At 43.4% G+C, this 25,916-nt stretch overlaps 1 protein-coding gene across 1 annotated transcript in view; it reads right to left on the bottom strand.

Moving 5' to 3' along the window:
* LAPTM4B (lysosomal protein transmembrane 4 beta) overlaps positions 1-25,916 on the bottom strand; it is a 125,674-nt gene that overhangs the window by 37,346 nt on the left and 62,412 nt on the right. The window contains exons 5-6 of the mRNA XM_069731667.1: positions 23,770-23,868; positions 16,636-16,731 (exon numbers count right to left, since the gene is read on the bottom strand). Coding sequence (XP_069587768.1) covers positions 16,636-16,731; positions 23,770-23,868 — 195 coding nt within the window. The remainder of the gene's footprint in view (positions 1-16,635; positions 16,732-23,769; positions 23,869-25,916) is intronic.

Consider the following 25,916-nt stretch of genomic DNA (forward strand, 5'->3'; position numbering starts at 1 on the left):
GCCGGGGAACGTGCCTACGTTGATCCTAGACGTCTCGCACCAGCCGAAGATCTAACTTCCGCTATTAGAAGAAACACAGATCTCTCTTGCCTCCAGAGAAATACCCCACAGAAATAGCAGCCCCCCACATATAATGACGGTGAAATGAGAGGAAGGCACATACACAGTATGAAATCAGATTCAGCAAAATGAGGCCCGCTAAAACTAGATAGCAGAGGATACAAAAGTAAACTGCGCGGTCAGCAAAAAACCCTTAAAAAAACCATCCTGTAATTACTTGAACTCATGTTCCAACTCATGGAACATGAGGAGCAATTACAGCCCGCTAGAGCAACCAGCAGCAAAGAAACAATTATATGCAAGCTGGACAAGACAAAAATAAATCAAAACGTGGAACAAGAAAATCAAAAACTTAGCTTGTCCTGAAGATTACTGAAGCCAGAAGCTGAGGTAACAAAACACTCTGATAACCTTGATAGCCGGCGGGGAAATGACAAGAAAGCCCGGTTAAATAGGAAACTCCCAAATCCTAATAGAACAGGTGGACACCAGAGACAGCAGAACACAAATCACCCAGTACCATCAGTAACCACCAGAGGGAGCCCAAAAACAGAACTCACAACAGAACACAACCTGGTCCTGTAGAGGAACACAACCTGGTCCTATAGAGGAACACAACCTGGTCCTATAGAGGAAAACAACCTGGTCCTATAGAGGAACACAACCTGGTCCTATAGAGGAAAACAACCTGGTCCTGTAGAGGAACACAACCTGGTCCTGTAGAGGAAAACAACCTTGTCCTGTAGAGGAACACAACCTGGTCCTGTAGAGCAACACAACCTGGTCCTGTAGAGGAACACAACCTGGTCCTGTAGAGGAAAACAACCTGGTCCTGTAGAGGAAGACAATCTGGTCCTGTAGAGGAACACAACCTGGTCCTATAGAGGAACACAACCTGGTCCTACAGAGGAAAACAACCTGGTCCTGTAGAGGAACACAACCTGGTCCTATAGAGGAACACAACCTGGTCCTATAGAGGAACACAACCTGGTCCTACAGAGGAACACAACCTGGTCCTACAGAGGAACACAACCTGGTCCTACAGAGGAACACAACCTGGTCCTACAGAGGAACACAACCTGGTCCTATAGAGGAACACAACCTGGTCCTACAGAGGAACACAACCTGGTCCTACAGAGGAAAACAACCTGGTCCTGTAGAGGAACAAAACCTGGTCCTATAGAGGAACACAACCTGGTCCTGTAGAGGAACACAACCTGGTCCTATAGAGGAAAACAACCTGGTCCTGTAGAGGAACACAACCTGGTCCTATAGAGGAACACAACCTGGTCCTATAGAGGAACAAAACCTGATCTTATAGAGGAACAAAACCTGGTCCTATAGAGGAACACAACCTGGTCCTATAGAGGAACATAACCTGGTCCTACAGAGGAACACAACCTAGTCCTATAGAGGAACACAACCTGGTCCTATAGAGGAACACAACCTGGTCCTATAGAGGAAAACAACCTGGTCCTGTAGAGGAACACAACCTGGTCCTACAGAGGAAAATAACCTGGTCCTATAGAGGAACACAACCTGGTCTTATAGAGGAACACAACCTGGTCTTATAGAGGAACACAACCTGGTCCTATAGAGGAACACAACCTGGTCCTATAGAGGAACACAACCTGGTCTTATAGAGGAACACAACCTGGTCCTACAGAGGAACACAACCTGGTCCTATAGAGGAACACAACCTGGTCCTACAGAGGAACACAACCTGGTCCTATAGAGGAACACAACCTGGTCCTATAGAGGAACACAACCTGGTCCTATAGAGGAAAACAACCTGGTCCTGTAGAGGAACACAACCTGGTCCTACAGAGGAAAACAACCTGGTCCTATAGAGGAACACAACCTGGTCTTATAGAGGAACACAACCTGGTCTTATAGAGGAACACAACCTGGTCTTATAGAGAAACACAACCTGGTCCTATAGAGGAACACAACCTGGTCCTATAGAGGAACACAACCTGGTCTTATAGAGGAACACAACCTGGTCCTATAGAGGAACAAAACCTGGTCCTATAGAGGAACAAAACCTGGTCCTATAGAGGAACACAACCTGGTCCTATAGAGGAACACAACCTGGTCCTGTAGAGGAACACAACCTGGTCCTGTAGAGGAACACAACCTGGTCCTGTAGAGGAACATGACCTGGTCCAGTAGAGGAACACAACCTGGTCCTCTAGAGGAACACAACCTGGTCCTGTAGAGGAACACAACCTGGTCCTGTAGAGGAACACAACCTGGTCCTCTGGAGGAAAACAACCTGGTCCTGTAGAGGAACACAACCTGGTCTTATAGAGGAACACAACCTGGTCCTGTAGAGGAACAGAACCTGGTCCTATAGAGGAACGCAACCTGGTCCTGTAGAGGAATACAACCTGGTGCTATAGAGGAAAACAACCTGGTCTTGTAGAGGAACACAACCTGGTCCTGTAGAGGAACAGAACAAAGTCCTATAGAGGAACACAACCTGGTCCTCTAGGGGAACACAACCTGGTCCTGTAGAGGAAAACAACCTGGTCCTGTAGAGGAACACAACCTGGTCTTATAGAGGAACACAACCTGGTCCTGTAGAGGAACAGAATCTGGTCCTATAGAGGAACACAACCTGGTCATTTAGAGAAATACAACCTGGTCCTATAGAGGAAAACAACCTGGTCCTGTAGAGGAACACAACCTGGTCCTGTAGAGGAAAACAACCTGGTCCTGTAGAGGAATACAACCTGGTCCTGTAGAGGAACACAACCTGGTCCTATAGAGGAACACAACCTGGTCCTGTAGAGGAAAACAACCTGGTCCTGTAGAGGAACACAACCTGGTCTTATAGAGGAACACAACCTGGTCCTGTAGAGGAACAGAACCTGGTCCTATAGAGGAACCCAACCTGGTCCTGTAGAGGAATACAACCTGGTCCTATAGAGGAAAACAACCTGGTCTTGTAGAGGAACACAACCTGGTCCTGTAGAGGAACAGAACAAAGTCCTATAGAGGAATACAACCTGGTCCTCTAGGGGAACACAACCTGGTCCTGTAGAGGAAAACAACCTGGTCCTGTAGAGGAACACAACCTGGTCTTATAGAGGAACACAACCTGGTCCTGTAGAGGAACAGAATCTGGTCCTATAGAGGAACACAACCTGGTCCTATAGAGGAACACAACCTGGTCCTGTAGAGGAACACAACCTGGTCCTACAGAGGAACACAACCTGGTCCTGTAGAGGAACACAACCTGGTCCTATAGAGGAACACAACCTGGTCAAACAGAGGAAAACAACCTGGTCCTGTAGAGGAACACAACCTGGTCCTATAGAGGAACACAACCTGGTCCTATAGAGGAACACAACCTGGTCCTACAGAGGAACACAACCTGGTCCTGTAGAGGAACACAACCTGGTCCTATAGAGGAACACAACCTGGTCTTATAGAGGAACACAACCTGGTCTTATAGAGGAACACAACCTGGTCCTATAGAGGAACAAAACCTGGTCCTATAGTGGAACACAACCTGGTCCTATAGAGGAACACAACCTGGTCCTATAGAGGAACACAACCTGGTCCTGTAGAGGAACACAACCTGGTCCTGTAGAGGAACACAACCTGGTCCTGTAGAGGAACACAACCTGGTCCTATAGAGGAACACAACCTGGTACTGTAGAGGAACACAACCTGGTCCTCTAGAGAAACACAACCTGGTCTTATAGAGGAACACAACCTGGTCCTATAGAGAAACACAGCCTGTTCCTATAGAGAAACACAACCTGGTCCTATAGAGGAACACAGCCTGGTCCTATAGAGGATGCCCAAACTCATGGACATGGATGGATTTGGAGTCCCAGTCTCGATGCTTCTCGATGGGGCCATGTGTACAGACATTTTTAGTGTGTAATCTATATAATAAAAAAGTTGAATGTTCTATCAGACACTCTATTTCTTTTCAGCCAGTCCAATATTAGGTAATATACAGTCCACAATATGGGATACATTTCGATTTACTGATTGGAATACATGTGATAATGTCCATGAGGTGGAAAAAGAAAATGACTTATTAAAAAGCCATAATTGTAATCAGAATGATCAGAAGGGTCACATTAGTAATGGTTCTGGTGCTGTAACCCCCAATAAGTTTCCACTGCAAGCAAACAAATTTGGACCTCATGTACATGGCAAAGAAAAAACCTTCTGTACATCGTCCTATAAAATCTGAGGCATGAAAACACAGGATGGCGTTAGAGGTGTAATCAAAAGCTCCCGATGTGAAACCTGAGGAATGGTGTCTGACCTGCCATATGCCATTTGTAAAACAGGCAGAGGAGCCGGAAGGCCCATTGGGACTCCATGGCCCAGGTGTACACACCCTATAGCTATTACCATGGTTTCAGGTTGTATGGAGCTGTAATAGGGATTTCAGGGATTTCCTAAACATGTGCCAGTCTCCCACCCTCTCATTATTACACTTAGGCTATGGTCAGACGGCTGCAGATCCTCTCATCCAAAAGAATCGGGCCAATTATGTGAATGACACTGATCAGTGTCAGCATAGTGTGGTTCGATTCTCTCAGAAGAGAATACACTGTTTGACTCCATTGTTTGAGTCCGTGGAAACTGGACTGCACTCAGATGTCATCCGAGTGCAGTCCGTTGTTTTCCACGCACCCAACGACTGAGTGTCTTCCGATTTCAAAGTGAAATTGCAGCATGCAGACTGTCCCTGAAAAAAATCGTGCATCCACACTGCCCCACTGAACAACATTAGTCTGAGTACCAGTACTATGACTGCCATTTAAAGCGCCTCTATATAAAATCTATAACAGAGCCTCTAATTAATCAAACCATGCCTCTGATTATGGGTTAATATATATTTAAAGATCTGAGTCACTATGAATACGGTATATCTAAAATGCCCGAAACCAAAAAGTCCAGCTTCTCAGTATATATACTTTTCCCTACCAAAATAATCGGTCTGTGTCTGTTTTTTCTTTAAAAGGGTTTTCAGGGATTGGAAAACAGGCTCTGTGTTTCTTTTTCCATGATTTTTTCCACTTCTTTACATATTATGTAAAACATTGCCCCATTGGAATAAATCTCTATTGTTCGGTCTTTATTAATTTTGCTTCAAATTATCCAGACGAGTTCTCCTATGTGCAGCATTTCGGTCAGACAGAAAGTGTTCTGAAAGGATCATTTACAGGCAGTGTGGGAAATACTCACTTAGGTGTCAATATTTATGCAAACGTGCGAGTCTGGAGATGGGTTCTTCAGTTTATGGTAGTAATCGCAATTGTGTAGAACAATTATACCACTGACGACATAGGTAGATTTATGTGTTTCTGCAATTAACGACATATCATAGCGTTTTTTTTTATACAAGGACGCTAATAAAAAAAAAATATTTCGGGCCCCCTGCAAGACCCTGCACTGTTGCCGGTTTGGTGGGACAATTAGTCCTTGGGCCGGCTGCCTTACACAAAAAAAACCCAGAAACTACAATGATAAGATCAGGCATTCACTATGTAGTTTCTGAGGTTAGAAGTGTACAGGACCTTTGATAACATCATAGTCATGTGACCAATGGTCCATTGCCCTGCAGGAGTCTGGAGGAACAGCATAGTAGCCAGGGAGGGGGTATCTATCTAATTTAAAAAACACCGTCAGTGTAAACAAGCGTCGTTCATAGGAATGCTCGTTTCCGATTACATGTCTATGTAAACAGGTCAGCAACTGTCCGATAAATTAGCAAAAATGGTAATATGTCGGGTGACGGGATTAGGCCTGCATAATAATCATCATAATCGGCAGCACATGTCCTCGTGTAAACAGGTTATGTGCTGCCAATAACATGATCGTGTAGTGGGGACAGAATGATTGTATTAGTGATTGTTCTCTCCACAATAGTTATTGTTCTCTCCACATTAGTGATTGTTCTCTCCACATTAGTGATTGTTCTCTCCACATTAGTGATTGTTCTCTCCACATTAGTGATCGTTCTCTCCACATTAGTGATTGTTCTCTCCACATTAGTGATTGTTCTCTCCACATTAGTGATTGTTCTCTCCACAATAGTTATTGTTCTCTCCACATTAGTTATTGTTCTCTCCACATTAGTGATTGTTCTCTCCACATTAGTGATTGTTCTCTCCACATTAGTGATCGTTCTCTCCACATTAGTGATTGTTCTCTCCACATTAGTGATTGTTCTCTCCACATTAGTGATTGTTCTCTCCACAATAGTTATTGTTCTCTCCACATTAGTAATTGTTCTCTCCACATTAGTGATTGTTCTCTCCACAATAGTGATTGTTCTCTCTACATGAGTGATAGTTCTCTCCACATTAGTGATTGTTCTCTCCACATTAGTGATTGTTCTCTGTTGTGAATTCCGCTCTTGGGCTCCCTCCGGTGGTTGTAAGTGACACTTTTGTGAGTTCTGCTCTTGGGCTCCCTCTTGTGGTTTCAAGTGGAATGGCTGCTCCTTGGAGTTAGCTGTCAGCAGCTGCTTTCACTGATCGTCTTTTCTGCTCTGCTATTTATGCCTGCTCTGTCCTTCAGCTAGTGCCACTTGTAAATGGTTCCTGGTTGGATTCACATCTCTTTTGGATTTCCCTGTTATCCTGACCAGTTCAGCAAAGCTAAGTTTTTTGCTTGCTCTTTTCTGTTCACAGATTGTGGACTTATCCGCTCTGTGCTTTCTTTGTTTATCCAGCGTTATCAGTATGAATTAATTCTGTCTTGCTGGAAGCTCTGGGAAGCAGATTTACCCTCCACACCTTTAGTCAGGTGTGGAGATTTTTAGTAAACTCTGCGTGGATTTTTGTAGTGTTTTATACTGACCGCACAGTATTCCATCCTGTCCTATCTATCAAGTTAGACTGGCCTCCTGTGCTCATCCTGGTTTCATTCTGTGTATGTCTTTTCCCTCTCCACTCACAGTCATTATTTGTGGGGGGCTAATCTATCCTTTGGGGATTTTCTCTGAGGCAAGATAGTTTTCCTGCTTCTATCTTTAGGGGTAGTTAGCTCTTAGGCGGTGACGAGGTGCCTAGGGAGAGTTAGGAGCATCCCACGGCTACTTCTAGTGTTGTGCTGAGCTTAGGGACTGCGGTCAGTACAGTTACCACTTCCTTCAGAGCTCGTTCCATGTTGCTCCTAAACCACCGTGTCATAACAGTACAAGTGGCCAAAAATGAATTAAATGCATCTCAAAAGAAGGAAAAGAAAGTTCTGAACCATATTTTTTTCTGTGCCCTGGTTTGTCTTTTTTTTCCTCTTGATATCTGGGTGGTTCAGGATATATGCTCTGGCATGGATGTTCATGGTTTGTTTTCTCGTGTGGATCAACTTGCTGCAAGAGTACAGAATATCCAGGATTATGTTGTCCAGACTCCGGCTTTAGAGCCTAGAATTCCTACTCCTGATTTGTTTTTTGGGGACAGATCCAAGTTTTTGAACTTTAAAAATAACTGCAAATTGTTTTTTGCTTTGAAACCCCGTTCTTCAGGTGATCCCATTCAGCAAGTAAAAATCATCATATCCTTGCTGCGTGGTGACCCTCAAGACTGGGCCTTTTCTCTTGAAACAGGGAATCTGGCATTATTGAATGTAGACGCATTTTTTCAAGCGCTCGGATTATTGTATGACGAACCTAATTCTGTGGATCATGCAGAAAAACCCCTGTTGGCCTTGTGTCAAGGTCAGGAAGCGGCAGAATTATACTGCCAGAAATTTAGAAAATGGTCTTTGCTCACTAAATGGAATGAGGAGGCTCTGGCTGCTATTTTCAGAAAAGGACTTTCTGAAGCCCTTAGAGATGTTATGGTGGGCTTTCCTACGCCTGCCGGTTTGAGCGAATCTATGTCTCTAGCCATTCAGATTGATCGGCGTCTGCGCGAGCGCAAAGCTGTGCACCATATGGCAGTGTCCTCGGAGCAGAGTCCTGAACCTATGCAATGTGATAGGATTTTGACTAGAACAGAATGGCAGGAATTCAGACGTCAGAATAGGCTGTGTTTTTACTGTGGTGATTCTTCTCATGTTATCTCTGATTGCCCTAAGCGTACTAAGAGAGTCGCTAGGTCTGTTACCATTAGTACTGTACAGCCTAAATTTCTCTTATCTGTGACCCTGATTTGCTCATTGTCGTCCTTTTCTGTCATGGCATTTGTGGATTCAGGCGCTGCCCTGAACTTAATGGACTTAGAATTCGCCAGGCACTGTGGTTTTTCCTTGCAGCCTTTGCAGAGCCCTATTCCTTTGAGGGGTATTGATGCTACACCCTTGGCCAAGGATAAACCTCAGTACTGGACGCAGATGACTATGTACATGGCTCCAGCACATCAGGAAGATTGCCGTTTTCTGGTGTTGCATAACCTGCATGATGTTGTTGTACTGGGTTTTCCATGGTTACAGGAACATAATCTGGTGCTGGATTGGAAAACTATGACTGTGACTAGTTGGGGTTGTCAAGGGGTACATAGTGACGTTCCTTTGATGTCAATTTCCTCTTCCCCCTCTTCTGAGGTCCCTGAATTTTTGTCGGATTTCCAGGATGTATTTGATGAGCCCAAGTCCAGTTCCCTTCCACCGCATAGGGACTGTGATTGTGCTATTACGGTAACTTGATTCCTGGTTGCAAGTTCCCTAAGGGCCGACTTTTCAATCTGTCTGTGCCAGAGCATGCCGCCATGCGGAGTTATGTTAAGGAGTCTTTGGAGAAGGGGCATATTCGGCCCTCTTCGTCACCATTGGGAGCGGGTTTCTTTTTCGTTGCTAAGAAGGATGGCTTATTGAGACCCTGTATTGATTATCGTCTTCTTAATAAGATCACGGTCAAATTCCAATACCCCTTGCCTTTGCTTACTGATTTGTTTGCTCAGATTAAGGGGGCTAGTTGGTTTACTAAGATTGACCTCCGAGGGGCATATAATCTTGTTCGTATTAAACAGGGTGACGAATGGAAAACTGCATTTAATACGCCCGAAGGCCATTTTGAATACCTTGTGATGCCATTTGGGGTTGTCAGGCGGTCCATGATCAGGTTCCTTTGATGTCAATTTCCTCTTCCCCCTCTTCTGAAGTTCCTGAGTTTTTGTCTGACTTCCAGGATGTATTCGATGAGCCCAAATCCAGTTCCCTTCCACCGCATAGGAACTGTGATTGTGCTATTGACTTGATTCCAGGTTGTAAGTTCCCTAAGGGCCGACTTTTCAACCTGTCTGTGCCTGAACATCCCGCCATGCGGAGCTATATTAAGGAGTCTTTGGAGAAGGGGCATATTCAGCCATCTTCTTCACCATTGGGAGCGGGGTTCTTTTTTGTTGCCAAGAAGGATGGCTCCTTGAGACCCTGTATTGATTATCGTCTTCTTAATAAGATCACGGTTAAATTCCAATACCCCTTGCCCCTGCTTACTGATTTGTTTGCTCAGATTAAGGGGGCTAGTTGGTTTACTAAGATTGACCTCCGAGGGGCATATAATCTTGTTCGTATTAAACAGGGTGACGAATGGAAAACTGCATTTAATACGCCCGAAGGCCATTTTGAATACCTTGTGATGCCATTTGGGCTCTCTAATGCTCCATCTGTGTTCCAGTCTTTCATGCATGATATTTTCCGCAATTATCTTGATAAATTCGTGGTCGTATATTTGGATGATATTTTGATTTTTTCCGATGATTGGAGTCTCATGTGAAGCAGGTCAGGATGGTGTTCCAGATCCTTCGTGATAATGCTTTGTTTGTGAAGGGGTCTAAGTGCCTATTCGGAGTTCAGAAGGTCTCTTTTTTCGGTTTTATTTTTTCTCCCTCGTCTATAGAAATGGATCCTGTTAAGGTCCAAGCTATTCATGACTGGATTCAACCCACATCTGTGAAGGGCCTTCAAAAATTTTTGGGCTTTGCTAATTTCTATCGCCGTTTCATTGCCAACTTTTCCAGTGTGGTTAAGCCCCTTACTGATTTGACGAAGAAAGGCGCTGATGTGACGAATTGGTCCTCTGCGGCTGTTGAGGCCTTTCAGGAGCTTAAACGCTGATTTACTTCTGCCTCTGTGTTGCGTCAGCCGGATGTTTCTCTTCCTTTTCAGGTTGAGGTCGACGCTTCTGAGATTGGGGCAGGGGCCGTTTTGTCTCAGAGGGAGTCTGATGGTTCTTTGATGAAACCGTGTGCTTTTTTTTCCAGAAAGTTTTCGCCTGCGGAACGCAATTATGATGTCGGCAATCGGGAGTTGTTGGCTATGAAGTGGGCGTTTGAGGAGTGGCGACATTGGCTTGAGGGAGCTAAGCACCGCGTTGTGGTCTTGACTGATCATAAGAATCTGGTTTACCTCGAGTCGGCCAAGCGGCTGAATCCTAGACAGGCTCGATGGTCTCTGTTTTTCTCCCGTTTTGATTTTGTGGTCTCGTATCTTCCGGGATCTAAGAATGTTAAGGCTGATACCCTCTCTAGGAGTTTTTCGCCTGATTCTCCTGGAGTCCTTGAGCCGGTTGGCATTCTTAGGGAAGGGGTGATTCTTTCTGCCATCTCCCCTGATTTGCGGCGGGTGCTTCAGGAATTTCAGGCTGATAGGCCTGACCGCTGTCCTGTGGGGAAGCTGTTTGTTCCTGATAAATGGACGAGTAAGGTGATTTCTGAGGTTCATTGTTCAGTGTTGGCTGGTCATCCTGGGATTTTTGGTACCAGAGATTTGGTTGCTAGGTCCTTTTGGTGGCCTTCCATGTCGCGCGATGTCCGTGCTTTTGTGCAGTCCTGTGGGACTTGCGCCCGAGCCAAGCCTTGCTGTTCCCACGCTAGTGGGTTGCTTTTGCCTTTGCCGGTCTCTGAGAGGCCCTGGGCGCATATTTCCATGGATTTTATTTTGGATCTTCCTGTTTCCCAGAAGATGTCTGTTATCTGGGTTGTTTGTGACCGGTTCTCTAAAATGGTCCATCTGGTACCTTTGCCGAAGTTGCCTTCCTCCTCAGATCTGGTTCCATTGTTTTTTCAGCATGTGGTTCGTTTGCATGGCATTCCGGAGAATATTGTGTCTGACAGAGGTTCTCAGGGTACCGTCACACTATACGATTTACCTACGATCACGACCAGCGATATGACCTGGCCGTGATCGTAGGCAAATCGTAGTGTGGTCGCTGGGGAGCTGTCACACAGACAGCTCTCCAGCGACCAACGATGCCGAGGTCCCTGGGTAACCAGGGTAACATCGGGTAACTAAGCGCAGAACCGCGCTTAGTTACCCGATGTTTACCCTGGTTACAAGCGTTAAACTGAAAAAAAACAAACAGCACATACTTACATTCTGGTGTCCGTCAGGTCCCTTGCTGTCTGCTTCCCGCACTCAGTGACTGCCGGCCGTAAAGTGAAAGTGAAAGCACAGCCGCTGTGCTCTGCTTTCACTTTACGGCCGGCAGTCACAGTGCTGGAAGCAGACAGCAAGGGACCTGACGGACACCAGAATGTAAGTATGTGCTGTTTTTTTTTTTTTAGTTTAACGCTTGTAACCAGGGTAAACATCGGGTAACTAAGCGCGGTCCTGCGCTTAGTTACCCGATGTTTACCCTGGTTACAAGCGAACGCATCGCTGGATCGCATCACTAGATCGCTAGATCGGTGTCACACACACCGATCTAGCGATGACAGCGGGAGATCCAGCGATGAAAGAAAGTTCTAAACGATCTGCTACGACGTACGATTCTCAGCAGGATCCCTGATCGCTGCTGCGTGTCAGACACAGCGATATCGTAACGATATCGCTGGAACGTCACGAATCGTACCGTCGTAGCGATCGAAATGGTATAGTGTGACGGTACCCTCAGTTTGTCTCTAGATTTTGGCGGGCCTTTTGTGCTAGGATGGGCATTGATTTGTCTTTTTCTTCGGCGTTTCATCCTCAGACTAATGGCCAAACTGAGCGAACTAATCAGACCTTGGAGACCTATTTGAGATGCTTTGTGTCTGCTGATCAGGATGATTGGGTGTCTTTCTTGCCGTTGGCTGAGTTTGCCCTTAATAATCGGGCTAGTTCGGCTACTTTGGTTTCACCTTTCTTTTGTAATTTTGGTTTTCATCCTCGCTTTTCTTCTGGGCAGGTTGAGCCTTCTGATTGTCCTGGTGTTGATTCTGTGGTGGACAGGCTGCAGCAGATTTGGACTCATGTGGTGGACAATTTGACGTTGTCTCAGGAAAGGGCTCAACGTTTTGCTAACCGCCGTCGGTGTGTTGGTCCCCGGCTTCGTGTGGGGGATTTGGTTTGGTTATCTTCTTGTCATGTTCCTATGAAGGTTTCGTCCCCTAAGTTTAAGCCTCGGTTTATTGGTCCTTATATAATTTCTGAAATTATTAATCCTCTTTTGCCATTCATAATGTTTTCCATAGATCTTTGTTGCGGAGATATGTGGTGCCCGTTGTTCCCTCAGTTGACCCTCCTGCCTCGGTGTTGGTTGAGGGAGAGTTGGAATATGAGGCTAAGAAGATTTTGGATTCTCGAAAAGGCGGAGGCTTCAGTATCTTGTCAAGTGGAAGGGTTATGGTCAGGAGGATAATTCTTGGGTTGTTGCCTCCGATGTCCATGCCACCAATTTGATTTGTGCTTTTCACTTAGCTCGTCCTGATCGGCCTGGGGGCTCTGGTGAGGGTTCGGTGACCCCTCCTCAAGGGGGGGGTACTGTTGTGAATTCCGCTCTTGGGCTCCCTCCGGTGGTTGTAAGTGACACTTTCGTGAGTTCTGCTCTTGGGCTCCCTCTTGTGGTTTCAAGTGGTATGGCTGCTCCTTGGAGTTAGCTGTCAGCAGCTGCTTTCACTGATCGTCTTTTCTGCTCGGCTATTTATGCCTGCTCTGTCCTTCAGCTAGTGCCACTTCAGCTAGTGCCACTTGTAAATGGTTCCTGGTTGGATTCACATCTCTTTTGGATTTCCCTGTTATCCTGACCAGTTCAGCAAAGCTAAGTTTTTTGCTTGCTCTTTTCTGTTCACAGATTGTGGACTTATCCGTTCTGTGCTTTCTTTGTTTATCCAGCGTTATCAGTATGAATTAATTCTGTCTTGCTGGAAGCTCTGGGAAGCAGATTTACCCTCCACACCTTTAGTCAGGTGTGGAGATTTTTAGTAAATTCTGCGTGGATTTTTGTAGTGTTTTATACTGACCGCACAGTATTCCATCCTGTCCTATCTATCAAGTTAGACTAGCCTCCTGTGCTCATCCTGGTTTCATTCTGTGTATGTCTTTTCCCTCTCCACTCACAGTCATTATTTGTGGGGTGGCTAATCTATCCTTTGGGGATTTTCTCTGAGGCAAGATAGTTTTCCTGCTTCTATCTTTAGGGGTAGTTAGCTCTTAGGCGGTGACGAGGTGCGTAGGGAGAGTTAGGAGCATCCCACGGCTACTTCTAGTGTTGTGTTGAGCTTAGGGACTGCAGTCAGTACAGTTACCACTTCCTTCAGAGCTCGTTCCATGTTGCTCCTAAACCACCGTGTCATAACAGTTCTCTCCACATTAGTAATTGTTCTCTCCACATTAGTCATTGTTCTCTCCACATTAGTCATTGTTCTCTCCACAATAGTGATTGTCCTCTCCACAATAGTGATTATTCTCTCCGCATTAGTGATCGTTCTCTCCTCATTAGTGATTATTCTCTCCACATTAGTGATTGTTCTCTCCACATTAGTGATTGTCCTCTCCACATTAGTGATCGTTCTCTCCACATTAGTGATTGTTCTCTCCACATTAGTGATTGTCCTCTCCACATTAGTGATCGTTCTCTCCACATTAGTGATCGTTCTCTCCACATTAGTGATCGTTCTCTCCACATTAGTGATCGTTCTCTCCACATTAGTGATTGTTCTCTCCACATTAGTGATCGTTCTCTCCACATTAGTGATCGTTCTCTCCACATTAGTGATCGTTCTCTCCACATTAGTGATCGTTCTCTCCACATTAGTGATCGTTCTCTCCACATTAGTGATCGTTCTCTCCACATTAGTGATTGTTCTCTCCACATTAGTGATTGTTCTTTCCACATTAGTGATTGTCCTCTCCACAATAGTGATTGTTCTCTCCACATTAGTGATTGTTCTCTCCACATTAGTGATTGTTCTCTCCACATTAGTGATTGTTCTCTCCACATTAGTGATTGTTCTCTCCACATTAGTGATTGTCCTCTCCACAATAGTGATTGTTCTCTCCACATTAGTGATTGTTCTTTCCACATTAGTGATTGTTCTCTCCACATTAGAGATTGTTCTCTCCACATTAGAGATTTTTTGTTGGCCTATGTGTACATGACCAATGATTAACTTGAATATAGCCAGTTCTCATTTAATGCCGTGAATTTTCTCTAAATGTGTGAATACTCTCTAAATGTTTCTTTGCAATGGGGCAAATCCTTAGCATTTGGGAACCCACTTTTAATTTTGCTCACTGTCTCTAAAATTGGCCCTGCCTTTAGGATCACAAGGGTTAAAGATTTTATAGCAGGATTAAAAATTATCATCTGATAATTTACTAATTGCTGTAGGCAACCCACAACCCTGAGAACAGGACTCTGCAGAATGGAATGAGGGTCAGGCATGTACAGTACATCATCACTCCATTCTTTACATGGGACTGCTGGAGAGAGTGGAGTACAAAGCTCGGCTATTAGTCCTCTATAGAACGAATGGACCGGAGGTGTCAATGCTTGACTTTCACTCCATTCAGAGCCCGTTCCGGACATCGGTGGGGGTCCCAGAGTTGGAACCCTATCAAAAAGTAAGTTATCCACTATCCTATAATTTGAAATATTGGTACAAACTAGAGATGAGCGAATTGATTTGCAGGAGGGTGGCCCAGTGACCGCATCATTATTCCATGGCCGCTGGATGGAATCCATGCAAACTGCCTCCTATCCGTTGGCATCATTGAATCCTCTTTTGATTAGCATGCCTGGTGCGACGTCATCTTTGTCGTGACAGCCCAGCTAATCAAAAGATGAGGCAGGTAAGAGACAGTCCGCAGGGCAGCACACATGAAATACTGACCTGGTTGCTGAATCAGGGTCCTGCAAATTTATTCTCTCATCTTTAGTACAAAACTTTTTTTTTATTGTGTTTTTATATTGAAAACTTAAAAACATTTTGCAAAAACACAGACAATAAAACCCTCACAAAAAATTCCCTGAAAACAGTATGCATTCTTTTAAAGTGCATTACAGTGCACCCCCCTCTTTCTGCTCCAGAATACATAAAACATTTAATAAACCCCAAAAATAAGAGAGAGGACAGATATACTGCCTTACAGACCCCTCGCCTACACCCCCGAATGAGAAGTCAACATGTACTATTAATGTACCACCTATACATGTTCTAACTAACCAAGATGGAATCTAATTAACTCTCTGGAAGCCATTATGCTAAATGAGTAATTGCTTTATAAGGTCTCTAGGGTGGAGGGCCGGTGATTACTAAGGCCATAGATGTGAGTGGAGAAGCCAGCTCTCCATTCCCCCGGTTGCAGGACCTGCATCTATCAGACATTTATAGACTATCATGTGATCTTCCACTAGTGACAAACATGGGAATACCCTTTTAAATCAATAATAAAGAACACATTAAAGGGAAATTGTCACCCCCAAAATGGAAGTTGAGCTAAGCCCACCAGCATCAGGGGCTTATCTACAGCATTCTGTAATGCATTCATTATACTCACCCAGGGGCGCTCCCGCTGCGGTTCTGGTCCGATGGGCGTCACGGTCCGGGGCCTCCCATCTTCTTACGATGACATCCTCTTCTTGTTTCATGCTTCAGCTCCAGCGCAGGCGTAATTTTGTCTGCCCTGTTGAGGGCAGAGCCAAGTACTGCAGTGCGCAGGCGCCGAGCCTCTCTGACCTTTCCCAGCACCTGCGCACTGCAGTACTTTGCTGTGCCCTCAACAGGGCAGACAAAGTACGCCTGCGCCGGAGCCGCAGTGTGAAGACAAGAAGAGGACGTCATCGTAAGAAGATAGGAGGCCCCGGACCGTGACGCCCATCGGACCAGAACTGCAGTGGGACCGCCCCTGGGTGAGTATAATCTAACCTCTTTTTCTCATCTTTCAGGATACATGGGCGGCTTATCTACAGCATTCCAGAATGCTGTAGATAAGCCCCTGATGCCGGTGGGTTTAGCTTATCTTCGATTTTGGGGGTGACAGGTTCCCTTTAATAAAACAGTAAACTATTAATCTTTGTCTACAGCTAGTTGTAGGCAGATACATTTGACCTTTATAATTTACCTTTATCTAAATGTGTACATGTAGAAAGCAAGTGTCAGTAGAAACAAATATGACAGTAGACAAGTTCTCTACAGTGCCAGGAAGTTCTCCATTTTCCTGCAGCACCCCCGCAGGGCAAATTAGGCATTACACTGTACGCAAATAAATCAATGGACAGTCCATTTGAATGCAAGAAAGTTTCAGGTCCCAATGGCTTTTGGTATTAGAGGAAGATTCTAAATTTGTAATTAACAGTGGGTTTATAAAATCACACACCCTCTTCAAGATGTATGATTTAAAAAAAAAAAATCTCTACATCATCGTGCAAAACAAATGAAAATACGGACTCACTGTTGTATCATTGGTGGTTACGTAGACGAGGACATCTGAGGAGTTCCGGTTGTTGATGTACCGATAGCAGTTCCACACGCAGCTAATCAGGTAAGCCTAGGAACAAACACAAGCCTCACTTCAATTGGATGATACAATTAATTGTGACAAATGACATCATTATATAAAAGTGAGGAATTATATAAAGCCTCTGCTTGTAGTACATATGTATAAAATGCAACCTGAAGTCACAGTATCTGCAGCGGGCATCAGTCGTCATTAATCTCTTCTAACTGTATATGTTCTACGAAGTGACGTAGATGAAAAGTTATGATGGACACTTTAACTATTAGTAAAAACAGCATAAGCTGAAGATCTGTGACTATTTATAATTGTGTCCATATTTTATATGTCATGAAATGTTTCGCATACAGTCATAGTCGAAAATGTTGGAACCCCTGAAATTGTTCCAGAAATTGAAGTATTTCTCCCAGAAAACTATTACAATTACACACATTTTGTTATACACGTTTATTTCCTCTGTGTGTATTGGAACAAATAAAAAGAAAAAACAGAGAGAGAAAAAAGGCAAATTGGACATAATCTCACATAAAACCCCTAAAATGAGCAGGACAAAACTGTTGACACCCTCAACTTGATATTTGGTTGCACACCCTTTGGAATAAATAACTGCAATTAATCTCTTTCTGTAACCATCAACAAGCTTCTTACACCTTTCAACTAAAATCTTGGACCAGTTTTTCTTTTGCAAATTGCTTCAGGTCTCTCATATTTGAAGGCGCCTTCTCCCACAAGTAATTTTAAGATGTATGTTCTCTCCGTGTTTGCGTGGGTTTCCTCCAGGTTCTCCGGTTTCCTCCCACATTCCAAAGACATACTGATAGGGAATCTAGATTGTGAGCCCAACGGGAACAGTGATGATACTGTATGCAAACTGTAAAGCGCTGCGGAATATGTTAGCGCTATATAAAAATAAAGATTATTATTATTATTATCTCTCCACAGGTGTTCAATAGGACTTAGATCCAGACTCATTGCTGGCCACTTCAGAACTTTCCATCCGTTTCTTCTTGAAGTATGTTTGGGGCCATTGTCTTGCTGGAAGACCCATGATGTAGGACGCAAACCCTAAGGCTGGAGTCACACTCAGCGTAAGACAATACGGTCCGTATATTACGGCCGTAATACGCTGAAAAGTCCCCAAAATAGTGGTCCGTAGCTCCTCCGTAGGCAGCGTTTCTTGCTTCAGCATTTTTTGCGCATGGCATCCTCCGTATGTAATCCGTATGGCATCTGTACTGCGTGTTTTTCTCGCAGGCTTGCAAAACAGACATACGGCTATACAAGGGATCCATGTGTAAAAAAAAAAAAAACCATATATACTGTCTATATATATATATATATATGTCAGTAGACACATATATGTATATATATTATTACGTCATACAGCGCTAGATAGCTTTAAAGCCGGTAATTCAATTACCGGCTTTTGCTTTCTCCTTCCTAAACCCGACATGATATGAGACCTGGTTTCCATACAGTAAACCATCTCATATCCCCATTTTTTTGGCATATTCCACACTACTAATGTTAGTAGTGTGTATATGCAAAATTTGGCCGTTCTAGCTAGTAAATTAAAGGGTTAAATGGCGTAAAAAATTGGCGTGGGCTCCCGCGCAATTTTCTCCGCCAGAGTAGTAAAGCCAGTGACTGAGGGCAGATATTAATAGCCTGGAGAGGGTCCATGGTTATTGGCCCCCCCTGGCTAAAAACACCTGCCCCCAGCCACCCCAGAAAAGGCACATCTGGAAGATGCGCCTATTCTGGCACTTGGCCACTCTCTTCCCATTCCCGTGTAGCGGTGGGATATGGGGTAATGAAGGGTTAATGCCACCTTGCTATTGTAATGTGACATTAAGCCAAATTAATAATGGAGAGGCGTCAATTATGACACCTATCCATTATTAATCCAATACTAGTAAAGGGTTAAAAAAAACACACACACATTATTAAAAATTATTTTAATGAAATAAAAACAAAGGTTGTTGCAATAATTTATTCTACGCTCAATCCTTCTGAAGACCCTCGCTCTGTAACAAAGTAAAAATAATAAACCAACAATATCCATACCTTCCGCAGATCTGTAACGTCCAACGATGTAAATCCATCTGAAGGGGTTAAAAAATTTTGCAGCCAGGAGCTCTGCTAATGCAGCGCTGCTCCTTGCTGCAAAACCCCGGAGAATGAAGGTAAAGTAGGTCAATGACCTATATTTACCTTCATTTGCGGTGAGGCGCCCTCTGCTGGCTGTTCCTGGAGCGTGGGAACTTTCCTAGAAAGCTCCCAGGCTCGAGTTCATAAGAGGCGCCCTCTGCTGGTTGTCCTCATATGAACTCGAGCCTGGGAGCTTTCTAGGAAAGTTCCCACGCTCCAGGAACAGCCAGCAGAGGGCGCCCTCACCGCAAATGAAGGTAAATATAGGTCATTGACCTACATTACCTTCATTCCCCGGGGTTTTGCAGCCAGGAGCAGCTGCATTAGCAGAGCTCCTGGCTGCAAAATTTTTTAACCCCTTCAGATGGATTTACATCGTGGGACCTTACAGATCTTCGGAAGATATGTATATTGTTGGTTTATTATTTTTACTTTGTTACAAAGCGAGGGTCTTAAGAAGGATTGAGCGAAGAATAAATTATTACAACAACCTTTGTTTTTATTTCATTAAAATAATTTTTATTAATGTGTGTGTGGTTTTTTTTAACCCTTTACTAGTATTGGATTAATAATGGATAGGTGTCATAACTGACGCCTCTCCATTATTAATTTGGCTTAATGTCACCTTACAATAGCAAGGTGGCATTAACCCTTCATTACCCCATATCCCACTGCTACACGGGAATGGGAAGAGAGTGGCCAAGTGCCAGAATAGGCGCATCTTCCAGATGTGCCTTTTCTGGGGTGGCTGGGGGCAGATGTTTTTAGCCAGGGGGGTGGGGGGGGGGCAATAACCATGGACCCTCTCTAGGCTATTAATATCTGCCCTCAGTCACTGGCTTTACTACTCTGGTGGAGAAAATTGTGCGGGAGCCCACGCCAATTTTTTCCCGCCATTTAACCCTTTAATTTAATAGCTAGAACGGCCAAATTTTGCATATACACACTACTAACATTAGTAGTGTGGAATATGCAAAAAAAATGGTGATATGAGATGGTTTACTGTATGTAAACCCTGTCACATATCATGTCGGGTTTAGGAAGGAGATAGCAAAAGCCGGTAATTGAATTACCGGCTTTAAAGCTATCTAGCGCTGTATGAAGTAATAATATATATACATATATGTGTCTCAATGACATATATATATATATATATATATATACCTATTCTATGTGTAGACATTTATTCTATCTATTCTACTGTAAGCTGTCAGTGTGATTTTACTGTACACCGCAATGAATTACCGGCTTTTCTCTCTAACAGCGCTGCGTATTTCTCGCAAGTCACATTGCTGGTCCGTGTGTAATCCGTATTTTTGGGGCTTCCATAGACTTTCATTGGCGTTTTTTTTTGCGCAATACGGTGACAAACGCAGCATGCTGCAATTTTCTACGGCCGTGAGAGGCTCTGGACTGACAAACCAGAGATGGAATGTCACTCTCCATAAGGAGAAACGATACCCCTTAGACCCCAGTCCAGAGCCTCTCACCTAGCCAGATCAGTTCTCATGCTTCGCACTGACGAGGGCCAACAGCCCGAAACACCGTGTCTGCGAATTGAGATACTGATTTAGCTTTAATCCTAAGTCATATTGCACGACTCGTTGAAGGGATGATTGTGACTTGTAGGATCGCTACGTCCAACAGGTGGCGCTATAGAGTTTAAGTCCTCTTTTTTTCTCAGAAGAGGCAATTTGCATATTATAGTCGTTTCATAGGCATACACTAATCCCAAGGACAATATCATCAAATGTCAATGAATTTGTGTTTTAGGCCCTTGTGGGTATGAGAAAACGGGAATTTAAGGAGAAATAGACCCATATAGATTCCTTCTTAGGACAGGTGTAGATGTCCGTAGATTCTCTCATCTGACAGAATTGTGCCGATTGTCCTAATCACACTCTGATGTGTCAGTATAATGTGATCCAATCTCTCGGATGAGAAGATGGAGACAAAAATGTCTCCGCCGTCTTCATTCTGCCAGTCCGCGGGAATCAGACTGCACCCAGATATGATCAGCCCGATGGTGTTCACGCATTCATCGACTTGCATGGCCAAGTGTGATATGAATATTGGATCAAACTCGGGCATGCTGCGATTTTTTTTTCCCTTGGATAGACTCTGTTCGAGGAACAAATCGGCCCCATAGTAGAATAATATTGGTCCGAGTGCAATCCGATGTTTTGTTGGATTCGACATGGACCGAATATATGGCCGTCAACACGAGCCGTTGCCCAAATGTAATTGACGTCTTACTGGACATACACACTTTCTTGAGTTTCCTGTATAATTCTGCACAGCAGAATAAGTTTTCCTTATGACAATGCAATGAATTGCAGATAATTGATAGAAAGACGTCAACAGACAAATATAATGCCCAGAAAGTGATGGCGTTCAGCTCAATTATGTAAAGACCCGGGAAGAGCAGACCCTTATGATCGTGTATACCCTTATCTGGGAAAAGGAGCAGTCATCAGTTAGCTTACTTTCAAATTATTATAACATTTTAACAGAATTTTCCTTATTTTTATGTGAAAAGTCGCATAAAAAAGATAAACTAATAACAAAATCATTACCAGTATTTTTTTTTTTGCATTTCTATTTCATTTATAGATGATACATTCTGACCCAAATTAACTTTTTCTGACTCAATCTATACAGCTAAATTAACAAGTGAGCTGCAGAAAACAAAGAATCAGAATAAAATATGCTTTTTTTTATGAAGAAAGTTACCGTACATAAAAAAAGAAACTAGCAAAAAAATTAAAAATGTTTTTTTTTTCAATTCAATTTGATTTGATTAAAAGGAATCTGTCACCGGTTATTTACTATTACATATTGTGAGGGCTGAGACCCTGATTTCAGGGATGTATCACTTACTGAGCTATGTGCTGTGATTTTGATAAATCAACAGTTTTATCATCTGCACATCTAGCAGTTCTCTAATGCTGAGCCCTGTATAACCCCGCCCACACCACTGATTGGCAGCTTTCTGCCTATGCACAATGTACACAAATAGCTACCAATCAGGTGTTGGGGCGGGGTTATGCAGAGCTTATGACTATGGAGGACTACATGGAGGCAGGTTTACTAGTCCTCTAGTGATAATCTCCTGCTGATAAAATGGTAATTTTTATCAAAACTGCACTAAGCAGCTCACTAAGTGACACATCCCAGGAATCAGGGTCTCTGTCTCTGCATTATGTTTCTCTCAGAAACCTGGTGACAGATTCCCTTTAATATTTCATTATTTTTTTTAAATTATACATTTTGATCAAAATAAACTTTTTTTTTCTGTCTAAACATAAATATAAAAGAGCCGAGCTTGCTGACTGCTTCGGTCCCAGTAGTCCAGCCCAAACTTTTCTAGCATATCCGCCTGGGAAAGGGTTAAAAAAAATGGACAATGGAGAATTGACATACAAAGCTTCATTTGGTCATGGTTTCCATTCACAAGTTCAAATACAATACTTTTCTTTATAGAGAGGCCCAGACCCAGAGTCATCATGGGAATTATATTCCAAACGTATGTGATAGAAAATGTAATAGAGCCATCACGTGGTGAGATTAGTACGAGTGCCTCATAAAGAGAGCGCCAAAGCAAAAATTGGGCCATAATAGTGTTTATACAAGTGTTGCCTGAACAGATGTATATCCCTAGGACACCATCCAAACTTCCACAGAAATGAAATAATAATTGTAGATGTGAGAGCAGCCAATAAAACAGGAGTGAGGGAACTTACTGTTTTATTAAGCCTAGTTTTTGCAAAATAAAAGGTACCGTAAATTATCAAAATAGACCTAAAGTGTTTTTTTTTTCAATTTTATGTGAATAAAACAATAAAGTGTTATTCCCATCTATAAGACCTTATGCCAATATGTAGTAGGTGTAATAACAATATTATTAGCAAATACATCAAATTAGAAATGTAGTATGGTTTTTCTGATTAGCCTATGTCTATTTCCTCATGTGCAGGAATTGCAGGACCTTAGGTATCCATGGTTATGACCACTAGCAACTAGCTAACTAACTGTCAGTGGACGTAACCATGGATACCGAAGGTCCTGCAATGCCTGCACATGAGGAAAGAGACATAGTGAATCAGTAAAACTATACCACATTTCTAATTGGAGATATTTGCTTATACTGTATTATTATTGCACCTACTTCATACTGGGATAGGACCTTGGAGGCGGGAATACCCCTTTAATCACTCTACAGATTAAATATTCTACAACTTTCTAATGGAGTTTATGTTTCATTTCATCACTATTTTCAAGCTCTTTGTCACTGAATGAAGTGGATCCAAGAAGTATCGTTTCTCCTTGCGGAGAGTGACGTGACAAGCATGTCGAGGTGAGGAGACTTAAAGCTGCAATGCTCCTCTGGGAAATATGCAAATTGTCTCTTCGGAGAGGAAGAGGACTAGAACTCTAGTGCCACCTATTGGAAGTAGCAATCCTAACAGTCTCCCTCTTTCACCCTCCTCCTCCCATAGAGTACAATGAGCTCTGTCACATGACGCCACAGTGATCTTTCAGTCCGTTTTGATTGAGTGAAGTTGTTTCTTTCGAGAATGGATGACTTCAGGATGCAGGGGGAGAGGAATGAGTGTCTGATGAATGGGGAAGGTAGCAAAATTCTCGGCTAAAACATATTACAAAATTTCTTTAATTTTGACCGTACCATTGAGTTATGAAAAGTAAGTTGAAAGTACAGTTCCTATTTAGTTCCCAGGGGGAATAAAATGAAGAATAAGTAATAGAAGTTAATGGCTTTTCTTTTTGTAATAAAATTACCTGCTCAGGCCTCCTTTATTGGAGCGCCGCAATTAAAAAGCACTTATAATAATATAATACTAACATTTACTTATATAGCGCCAACATATTCCGCAGCACTTTACCACTGCAAGCACTTACCTTAAAAGCCAGAATGACACTAATAAAGAAGAGAATGATCACAACAAGGCATGTGGGATTCACCGAAAGGATCTCCTCCTTGTACGGAAAATTGGATGGCTGGAAGATAAACAGAAAATACATGGTAATAAATTGCGTGTGTCAACCATCCTTCCCTAGAAAAGTGTTTCCAGCTGCGATCCTTCACAATGTGAGACATTAATGCTGTAAAGGTCTGTTGGAGGCCAGAATTACATAAGGAAAAGCAGAGATGTGGGACACGTTCACTTCTATTACATCTATGTGAAAGGAAAGCTTTCAAGCCTCGTGAAATGAGCTCTATAGAGACATCCAGGGCTGACGTCTGATCTACAGAATTGGGCAGCAACGATGCTGGTAAGATTAGTAATAAAGGACAACGCAATGCAAGTTCCGCCTAACTATAACTATGACTTTGTCTAAGAAAATATCCTAGAATAGAAATACAGTATAAAGTATATAGCTAGAAAAGTGAGATTAGCGGGGTCAACATGGTCAAGCATCCTACAAATCATGGGGTTGTGACGTGGCGCGGTGCGGTAGCCTAGGTACTCGTCTCTTATGCCGCGGCATGTTACATGAAGATGGGGGTCCTGGCTGGGTGTGTGGACCTTGTCTATGGGGGCTCTATGCCCTTGCAGGTCGCATGATGCCGGTGGCATGGCCAGGACCAGATGTTGGGAAGTTCAATAAGGGTAAAAATCAGCCAAAGGTTCAGATTTTGATCTAATCCACAAGAACCTAACCAATCAGGTACAATGAGATCATAGCATAGTGTAAAAAAGTGCATAGTTTAACAAAGTGCCAGTGCTCATGGTTAACAATGCTCAATTTAAAAAAAAAGGTTCTTATTCATTCCCTCCTAGGTCTGTCCAACACTGAGGAAAATGGATGGCGGGAGGAGGGGTGAAATACAATAATAGGATAATCCTTATATGCAAATTGCCTCTTCTGAGAAAAAGAGGACTTAAACTCTATAGCGCCACCTGTTGGAAGCAGCGATCCTACAAGTCACAATCAACTCTTTAACGAGTCGTGCAATATGACTTAGGATAAAAGCCAAATCCTTAAATTAATCCTTAAATTTCTCCTTGTCGTGCCCCTGTTTTGCTACCACCCTAACAAGTGTAGACCTACAGTATTTATTGATTGCCCGTATGAACCGTGTAGCCTCCCAACGCGTTTCTTCCCCTGTTCAGGGTGTTCATCAGGGGAGAGTAAAAAGAAATGTGGATACTTGCAGTGGCAAGTTACACCCGGCTGGCTGACTAATAATGTCAGTGCTCCTGTCTAAACTGAGCACTGTTAACCATGAGCACTTGCACTTTGTGATAATGTATGTGTGTGTGTGTCCGAGGTATACATTGGTTGTTATTCTTAACATACCTATTAAAAGGTTAAGTTTTATTTGTATATTCCTGGCCATGCTATGATCTCGAAGTTCATTAAGGGAGACCACCACTCAGAAATAGTCTTTTACTGTACATTAGCTTGGTGGGGACTATATGCAATAGATAGCGGGGGTATAGCTTTCACAATATGGAGCATCTTCACACACAGTCTCCGCACCTTTTCAAGTTTACGTGTTTCTGCCTCAAGTTTCTCTGTCTTCACCACCACCAAGGACCCTACTACAGTCCAGTTAGTGACAGTCCTATTCTCAATCTGCAGTTCCGCGTCCTCTTCCATCCTAAGGAAACTAGTTTGACCGATACTTAGATTCTCAACTTGCTGACACCTTGGAACGCCCACTTGGGACACTCTCTTCAGCTCACGTTCTCTGTCCTGCCCTGACCTCTCTGAGCCACAAACTCGTGGCCATGGTGCAAAGTGTCGCGTCCCAGGACCTGTCTCCCGTTGATCACTCCGGCCAAGATTGGGCAGGTAACACCACACTCCAGCAATCTGGGCCGACTTTAAAACAGTGCTTACAAGTTCAATAGAAAAGAGCTTTTACGCACAGCGCCATGTTCTGCTGTCTAGTGGTGGTGGTCGGTTTCCAAGGTAACAAGTAAACAAAAGAAAACTGTTCATATCTTAAGAACGCCTGAACATTTTAACAAGCAGTAAATTGCTAAATTTCTCGTACTTACAAGCAGTATCTGACAACAATACTTATTTTCGAAGAT

The sequence above is a fragment of the Ranitomeya imitator genome, chromosome 6, assembly GCF_032444005.1.
Source record: "Ranitomeya imitator isolate aRanImi1 chromosome 6, aRanImi1.pri, whole genome shotgun sequence".
NCBI lineage: Eukaryota > Metazoa > Chordata > Amphibia > Anura > Dendrobatidae > Ranitomeya > Ranitomeya imitator.